The sequence below is a fragment of the Egretta garzetta genome, unplaced genomic scaffold, assembly GCF_000687185.1.
Source record: "Egretta garzetta isolate BGI_Z169 unplaced genomic scaffold, ASM68718v1 scaffold46, whole genome shotgun sequence".
Taxonomy (NCBI): Eukaryota; Metazoa; Chordata; class Aves; order Pelecaniformes; family Ardeidae; genus Egretta; species Egretta garzetta.
The window spans coordinates 9062668-9071733 of NW_009260268.1; the positions used below are offsets into that span (position 1 = coordinate 9062668).

At 40.5% G+C, this 9066-nt stretch overlaps 1 protein-coding gene across 1 annotated transcript; it reads right to left on the reverse strand.

Moving 5' to 3' along the window:
• Nucleotides 1-106: 106 nt before the first annotated feature.
• Nucleotides 107-8862, reverse strand: PAICS (phosphoribosylaminoimidazole carboxylase and phosphoribosylaminoimidazolesuccinocarboxamide synthase). Its single transcript, XM_035897755.1, has 8 exons — nucleotides 8715-8862; nucleotides 5544-5722; nucleotides 4686-4865; nucleotides 4482-4595; nucleotides 3132-3215; nucleotides 2859-3039; nucleotides 2024-2182; nucleotides 107-1323 (listed from the first exon to the last, which is right to left on the reverse strand). The coding sequence occupies exons 1-8, from the start codon at nucleotides 8830-8832 to the stop codon at nucleotides 1157-1159; spliced, it is 1182 nt and encodes a 393-aa protein (XP_035753648.1). The 5' UTR covers nucleotides 8833-8862; the 3' UTR covers nucleotides 107-1156.
• Nucleotides 8863-9066: the final 204 nt, after the last annotated feature.

Here is a 9066-nt window from a genome sequence, read left to right on the forward strand (position 1 = left end):
ATTACCTATACTGTACCACAGCTGATAGCTACTTCTTGAGTGTACTTATTCAGTAAATCTCCATGAAGCAGCTTTGAATTCCATAGTTTATTCATAATTGTAAAGGCATAAGTGTTACATACATCGAGTAATTGCATATTTGTTAGAATCGTACCTACTCAGAAGATTGGTGTGTGCAAGGACAAGACAGTCATGCTTTGATTTCCCCCCAGTAGTTTGTTGCTTTACTATTTATTCCCCCCTTCAGTTCAGTAAAATTTTCATAGAAACAGAGCGAGGAAATAGAGAGATACAACAGTTGAAGTTATTGAAGTGTAGAAGACAGTTTGACAACATCACACAGGCCCTTTAGAACTACTGAAGGCAGAGGTCGGCCTAGTATTTAAAAGGGCAAGGACTGGACTAGGCCAGAGTTACAGCAAACGGGCAACAAGCCTGGTTACAGTTCACTCAGGCCATTCGTAGTTATAGCTTGGTATGAACAAGGGAACTGGTGTCAAGGTTACCACATCATTCCAGGATACAGTGATGGGGTAGGTATACACACACACATTTAAAAAAAAAAAAAAAAACACCACAAAAATGTATGTCTATACATTTTTTAAATAAGGCAGGTATTTATTTCACGCTCTTAAAACGTTTTTCCAGCCCCTTTTCCTATTAATACAGCCTATGTTGCCATTTTATTGCTAAAGAAAGCACACCATCCTTGCAAGCAGAACAGCAGCAGCACTGGCTTTAGGTAGCAGTCCAGTTGAGTTAATAAGGTTCAAGACATACATTATTACTATGGAAGAATATTTCTGTTACAGGACTACAGAAGACTAGTTGAATTCCATTTAGATCGCACCAAATCATTCTCTTGACAGAGTCTGTAGTTAACGGTATACACTCAAAAGCAGAACAGCACCATTTCGGAGCAACAGAAAGAGATACCTAAAATACTACTTCCCCATCTTTTACTAAGTTGTCATATTAAAAAAATACACAAGGGAAGGATGAGGATACGACAGACTTCATCTGCTGCTCTAACAATGCTTTCTTCTGTAAGAAAGGATGCAGGACGTTTGAGCTCATCCAAACATAAATCCTAATATGAATGAATACACACGCCATTACCTTTGCATAACTAATAAAAGTTACTTGTTAGTATGTCTTACAAGGTGCACTCTCGAAGTTTTTTGTCAGCCTGCTTCAAGGAGATCCAGGTGTTTAACATGTTCGATCGCAGTTTGGCCCACACCAAGTGGTTGTTTAACCCAAATATCTGGGCAGCAAACTGGGCAGCTCCTTCAGGTGACAGAGTAGTGGGACAGCCAAGACCTGCAGAGAAGAGCGCCACTTACCAGAGCGTACTTCAGAGCCAAACAAAATGCTGCCTCTGAAGAATATTTAAGCCAGTGTTTGTTTCAGCCTCCAGGAACCACACGATTTAGTTGTAAAGCTACTGAAACATCACATGTTCCACTACTTTTAAAATGCCACAAAGAAGTCAGGTTAGACCAAAAGCCAGCATTCCAAGCGACACTCCTTATACAGAAGTAACAGACTTCTGGGCTTCCTAGTCGCCAAGCATCCATTCAAGTCACTAGCCACGTTAAAAATCATACAGGTAGCAACGTACTGAAGTAATAGAGTTAGGTTCTTACCTACACTGACTGTGGAAGAAGATATTTTTTGATCTTTGATCATAAGGAATACACACAGCTCTAACACTGAACAAAATTCAATTATTTAAATCCCCATTAACACTAATTCTGATTTCAAACTGGAATGTTTAGCAGTAAGCAAAGGTTTGTATTTTTCTAAGTATTATTCTTATGTAATCTTTGCTCTGCCTGTCAGGCTTGTTGCCATCAAGAAGTCAAAGACTGTGTGCAAGATATTCCTAAAGACTTTGTTCAGAACCGATCCAGCTACTTTTCCAGTGTTTTGCCATGCATGTGTTTGTATACATACATACGCTGGAACAACAAAAATAGGGCCAGGTCAGAACAAGAGCATAAGCTGAACATCATCTTACCACTGGGTAGCCTGAGGGAGGACCACACATCCTGAGTACCCCAGTCAGCCGAGAGCGGAGGACAGTTGACAACTGGGTAAGCGGTGTTACCGGACATTACTGGCCCCAAGCCATTGCTTCTGCCAGCTACTGCAACAAACACGGTTGGGATTCCATCTCCTAGGCAGGGAGAAAGACGTTCAGAAACAAGCAATCCACCTTGTTCTCTGCCGCTTTCTTTTTGTGGACCCACACTTCCCACATTCTGTTTGCAGTTATTTTGTCAATTCCATTATATAGCACTAGAGTTTTGTGTCTAACTTCCCCCTTTAGAGAAATATCTTCTAAATCTTGCAGCCTCAAATCCCAGCTACTGTTTACCGCAACTGAAGTTAGCATGTCTTGCTCTGCCTCTGAGGGAAAGTCTCAGTATCAGAGGAATAGGTGCTGCTTAGCTTTGTAGAGAACATAGTCACTAAACCTCTGGCATCTTTAAGTGTTTCTCTCCTTAAATCTTAGCACAGTTCACCTCAAAAATAAGTGTTTCTCAGCTATGGTTACCACATCTGTAGTTTCACCGAGTAGAAAAATACACTCCCACAAAAATAAATAGTTGTTATCTCTCTTTGAGTGACCGAAGCCGTGGCCAGGCAGTAGGACAATACATTACTCCATAATTGCTTACTGCAGTCTATAACCTGTCATTATGTAATCAGCAAGATGTAGAACAGCATTGTAACAGCTTGGTGTTCTGTTTAACAAAAAGTGGAAAAAGACCCCACAAATCCTGAAGTTGCCAAGTCACTCTTGAACACGATACTGTTTCAATCCAAACCAGTAGTTCTTTGGTATTTACCTTCATATTCTGCTTTGATCCTCAGGGTTTCATCTGGCCCTTTGTGAGCAGAGGTCACTCTTAACTCGCAAGGGATTCCAAAGGTTGCACATGCCTTTTTTATTTTCTCACAGTGGCTGAGGTCAGAAGGAGATCCCATCAACACCACAACTCTACCTTGGCTCTTTGTTTTCAGAAGCAACTAGGGAAAAAAAAAAAGAGAGAAAAGCAGTCAATAGGATTGAAGACATGCAGTTAACAAAGTCTAGATACATTGTTTGTAAAAACAGGTACCTCCACTCTTTCTGCAACCCATTCAAAGTTTCTCTTAACCATTTGCAGTGCTTCAGGAGTTACTTCTTTCAGGTCCCGGTAGGACTGAAAAGAAGAAAAAACAAAATGAAGTTAATGTGTTTTGTGTACACAAAGCACTCATTTTGCAACCATAATTGGTAAGAATACCCCAGCTGAAATATTTATGCAGTTTCTAGCAATGCCACAGAAAGAAGAACAGAGATTGGTACAGATATAGGAGACTCGTGGATATGGAAGCAAGAAAGAACTATTTAATGAAGAACCACCTCAGCAGGTAGGAACAGCCTTCTACATTACAATTCACGGCCATTTGCAATGTTAAAAGTCTTTTAGCTACGAGGGTATCAAGGGTTTGGAAGCTTCTCAAAGGGTAAATTTAAGGAAAGACATACAACTTTTTAAACATTGGATTTGTAACAACATGATTGCCTGCAGTAGTACTGTGCTAGCCAGCCTAGGTTTTGCATTATGTTATCACGCACCTTATTTTAGGGAGATGAGCAAAAGCACTGTCTGAGCAATTCACTCAATTACTACCATAATTCAGGTAAAACAAACAATAGAGCAGTTCTGCTTCCCAATTTAAAAGTAATACCACCCCTCACACACACACACACACACACACACAATTTGAAGCCGTTCCCTGTGGCTTACAGCCACTTTCTCTCATGGGGTCTCGGTCACTAGTCTCAACAACTGTCACAGAAGCTCCATGGCATTCCCAAACCAGCTCTTTCATAACTACTTATCTGGTAATTCAGAGATATTTGACAAGTATAATTGCTACAAGTTTAAATACAGGACAAGCTTTATTTCAAACTCATGTTTGCAGTCCTCACATATGGACACAGTCTGTTAGTAACACTTAGAAACAAGCAAATACTGAATTCAAGCTTAACCAAAATAAATAATGAAGAAAAGCATCCCTCCTGGCAGATCCTTCTTATGTGTCACCAGATCTCTACTAGTAGAGGACACCACTCTGAAAAAATAGAGAAACTTGGAGGCAGACCTGGGAACCAAATTTGCACAAGTCAGAAATTCTTATTGCCCCTGGAAGCTCCACACTTCATAACAACAGCTTCAGTCAGTGGTGCTGTTGGGCATTCCCGCTAAAGATACACAGGCAGAGGATTTTTTGCTACCATAAAGCAGATAATCAACTACTTAATGGGAGCAGGACTGGACACTGGGTACCCTATGAGCTACTCTGTAACAAAGATCAGACTCTCTAGAAAAAGCCACTCTGAAAGCAGATGTTTAATTGTAGGGTTTACTTCCTTCATTCTCCTTCCCAACGGACTTAGAAGGTAAAGATTAAAACACTACCTGTTTGTCCTTCTGCTGGCTTCTGTCTCCTGATGGCCACAGTCTCCATGAATCATTATCAATAACATCAGCAAGAACAATTTCTTTTGTCAGAATATTAACACCAAATTCAATCTAAAAAGACAACAAAAATCCTATTTTAGGAATTATACAGTGATAGATATCCTGCCAGAATCAGGGTCATGAGAAATCAGATTCTTATACCTTCAGGTCTACCAGAGTACAGTTTTGGGGCTGCCATGATTTTTCCAGGATCTCAAAAATAGCTTGAGTGGAACGAGCCATGATATCCACTTCAGTCTGGCCAATAGTAAGTCCAGCAAAACAAAATTTTGCTTCAATTAGCTGCTCCTCAGACCACTGTGGATCATTATTAGCATCATCCTGTTAAGAAAACCAAAGCATATACATCATGTAATTTAAGCTTGCTATAAGAGGAAAATAACCATCAGAAGATAATACTCCATTTTGTTTGTTTGTTTTTCAAAAAACAAATACAGGCTTCAAACTAGGATTTTATGAATAGCACTAAAAAGTGACAGCAACATTGAAAACACTTGGCTGAACACCCAAACATCTTTCAAAGCACTTAAAGTTTGGACAGTGTCCCAAGAGCGACAGGGTACACTACAAACACCACTTTAGGTCATAGTTCACAAGACACTTCTTTCAGCACACGTTCTTAAAGAAGTTCAGACTCTTATGTGACCAGCTTGCTACCTACCCTCACCATGCCAAGTACTGTTTATCTTCTTCAAACATATCAACACATCTGTTCCAACTGATGCCTTAGGCTTATGTCTAAAAGGTCCTTATACCTTATAAATAAAACATTTTTCCGTTTTATGTACAGTGTGGCTTGTTATTCTTTGATGGCCGCATAAGCCAGTATTGCACTTTAGACAAAACAGCTGTTGGACTAGAGTGCAAGAAAATGTCAGGATGGCAAAACTATCAATACCAAGAGGATTGGTCGGCCACTAGCGCCACTTGCTTTATTTGTCAGCAGGTAATACAGAGTTCAATCTCTGTTTGACTAACGTCACAGGAAAGGAGACTCACCTTGTAAAACATCTCGATTTTGGGTGGGTAAAACTTATACCCTTCTTTGACACCAGGGTTTCTTTTGAGGAAGGAGCCAGTAGCAATTCTTCTGCACACCCATTCAATGGGGATCATTTCACAGTGAGCTGCTATGAACGCTGTGTCACTCTGTTTCCTGACAAAAGCCGTTTTGATTCCTAAATATAAAAGATGGCAGCTTAGTTCCATTTGTATGCACACTCCACAGTTGAAACAAGAGTCACAAACATTTTTCATTTTAATTACAACTGAATCTTGTTCTTCTCTGGACCTAAGGGACACATTGAATCTCAGAGTGGGCATTTTAAGCCCACTCTGGCCTTGCAAAAGGCAATTAATGCCGTTGTCTTCCACAAGTCATTAGTTTTGTCAATTTCATCATACAACGCTGGCTTGTAGCTCAGAATCTTATGCTCTGGTCAGAAATCCTATTCTTGAAAACAATTTTGTTCACATAGCTTTAAAAAAAACCCAACTATCCCTCACAATGGTTTGGTTTTAAGCAAATGTTAGCAGCAACAAAGTACCCAACCATGCTCTCTGGTGGAGGATTCATTATACATGGAACAGTAATTGGAAGCTTTCAAAGGAGTTAGGAGCATGGTGGTATTTATTACTCTGTTTAATAAAGGAAGACAAGGAGGGGAAGAGAATGACTTAGTCCTCCCTTTCATTACAAACAAACATTTATTTAGAGCACTAGTGTTTTGCTAGGCAAGAGACAGTAAGACTTGGAAGTACATGCACACACACAAACCTGCTGCAGCAGGTTCACCTTCTTATATAATTCTAAGATGACCCCATATTAAACAGGGACAGCCAACACGTGCAGATAGGTGCTGCTAGTGGTTTTAAGCAAATGTTAGCAGCAACAAAGTACCCAACCATGCTCTCTCGTGGAGGATTCATTATACATGGAACAGTAATTGGAAGCTTTCAAAGGAGTTAGGAGCATGGTGGTATTTATTACTCTGTTTAATAAAGGAAGACAAGGAGGGGAAGAGAATGACTTAGTCCTCCCTTTCATTACAAACAAACATTTATTTAGAGCACTAGTGTTTTGCTAGGCAAGAGACAGTAAGACTTGGAAGTACATGCACACACACAAACCTGCTGCAGCAGGTTCACCTTCTTATATAATTCTAAGATGACCCCATATTAAACAGGGACAGCCAACACGTGCAGATAGGTGCTGCTAGTGCAAAATGGCTCTTTTTCCAATTTCACCCTTGAGGAAAGTCCCACCCCCCAGGGTAAGACAACTGCCAAGCCCAACTGGCATCTGCCAGAAACAGAAGACAAAGGAGCTGCACCCAGTCAAACCAAGAAGTAGCTCTATTCCATTCCACTTCCAGGGCCATAAAGGAAGAATTAAAGTCTTAAAATAAGGTATTAACATTGACTCTTCAGATTTTGTTGCATTTCCCTCATGGACAGAATGATTTAAATAATCAACTGCACATTAAGTCACTTCTAAATCCAGGCATTAAGGCCCCTGCACCATTTACTACCACATTTTTCATCCATGCAGATGCATGCTTTTGAAGGGGTGACATTAGCTCTGTTACAGAAGGGAGAGAAACTTTAACAGAACTTTGTAAATCATCACCTTTGAAAGAGTAGGTTAAGAAGAGTTGCGCAAAGCAAACAAACTACTTCTATGATAAGACATTCACATTATCTGCAACTTATGCCAGTCAAATAAGCGAACTGGAGAAGAACCCTGAAAGTTCTTTTGTTGCTTTAAAATGCAGCTGCATTCTGCATATTTTTCCACAGCACCTGAAGTTACTGAGTACAAGGATCTTTGAGAGGTCTGTAGCATGGCTTCTTCACATTTAAAGTTCACATCTGTAGGATATTTAATATTTTGATTGTTATCTTAACTATTGCCATTTAAGAATTAGGCAAAACGTCTCATTAGTTGTTCCTAAATGAAAACTGGTAGTTTGAATCAACTCCAAATATAATTGGAAAGACCTCGGAGGCTTCTTTGTACTGTATGCACAACAGGCTTCCCAAGAAAGCCAGGGATCGAGGATGACTTGACCCATCTTTGTCTCAGCCCACATTTTAAGAACTGCTTGCACAGAAACGCAGAAAGATACAACCTGCCAGAAACCATCTTTCTCTTCCCCACATGTGAAACATGCTAGGACTTTTCTGTTTGTCCGAGAACTATTACGACACCTTATAACAGACAGTACAGCTTCTGGAGTAACTCAGCTGGTACTTGAAGCAACCTTTCTGCGAATGTTTCAGGGTGCACCGAGCACGTGGCTGTAAGCAGTCTTAGCCAAGTTTACTGGTGCCTGTATTACAGTACTGTTTGCAGAATCAAGGTAGAAACCCACCAGCGCAAACTCATCTTTGCAACTTGCAAACTTCTCAGTCAAAAAACACCCCAAAATGCTTTCTCAAAGCAAAGACACTGGCTCCATTTTTTGAAGTGTGGTGCAAAGCTTACTTAAGCGACTCAAGTTAGTTATGTACTCTACAAAAGAGTAGGTTAAGAAGAGTTGCTTCTAACATCAGAAATGTGTTAAACATTAAAGTTCCCGATACATTCAATACAGAACAATATATACATTTGCAATATAGTCCTCATAAGTGTTTAAGGACAAAGCATACAGAAGCTTTGCATTGACATACCACACACAACTGAAAGGGGAAAGAAAAAAAAAAATAGTAAAGACACCCTAATTTTATCTTTTAACATTCACACACAGATTTCACACAGCTTAGACATAGTCTGGTAGTGCCACTAGCGAGCAGTGACTTCTGTGCAGGCAGACCTAGTAAGAAAAGCAAGATGCATCCAACCCCGGTATCTGGAGAGCATGGGGGTAGGGAAGAACTGACAAAAGTAAAGGGTAGGATTAGGGGTGTGTCCAAACAAGCAGGAGAGGCTATTGCAGTGTTATCTGCGATTAGAAGATCACTTCAGATAGTCTCATGTTCCAAAGAAACAAGTCGCCCACCCAGCTCTGTAGTACCTGAGGGAAAAGCGTACCTGAAAATTAATAGAAAAAGACACTCCAAAAAAGCCACCAGAGCCTAACGGCGGGATAAACCAATATACGGAAACAATACTGCTTTGTAACGGCATCTGCAATACACAGGCACGCGTTCTACCTCTGAAATACTCACCGGCTTCTTGCAGCAACTGGAACACACAGCTAGTTGTTGTATTGGAAATGGCAGCCTTCCCTTCCATTCGGTCCTTCCTGGCTGCGTTTCCCGCTGTTATTTGGTCTTTTGACTGCATGAGAACACATCCCGGGATATCGGGCAGCTCGTACACCTCTTTCGTTTTACCTTCGTTAACTTTTTTCCCAAGTTTCAGGTCTAGAGAAATCCAAAGAGAAAAAAAAAAATCAGTTTTATACCTGGCACAGGTTCCACTGGCCGCCAGCAGTTGGGATGTGCCGCCTGAGGGGGTGCCGGCAGAAACCGCGCCGCTTTTACCCATTATTTTTTTTCTTTAATTTTTAAAGCTTTG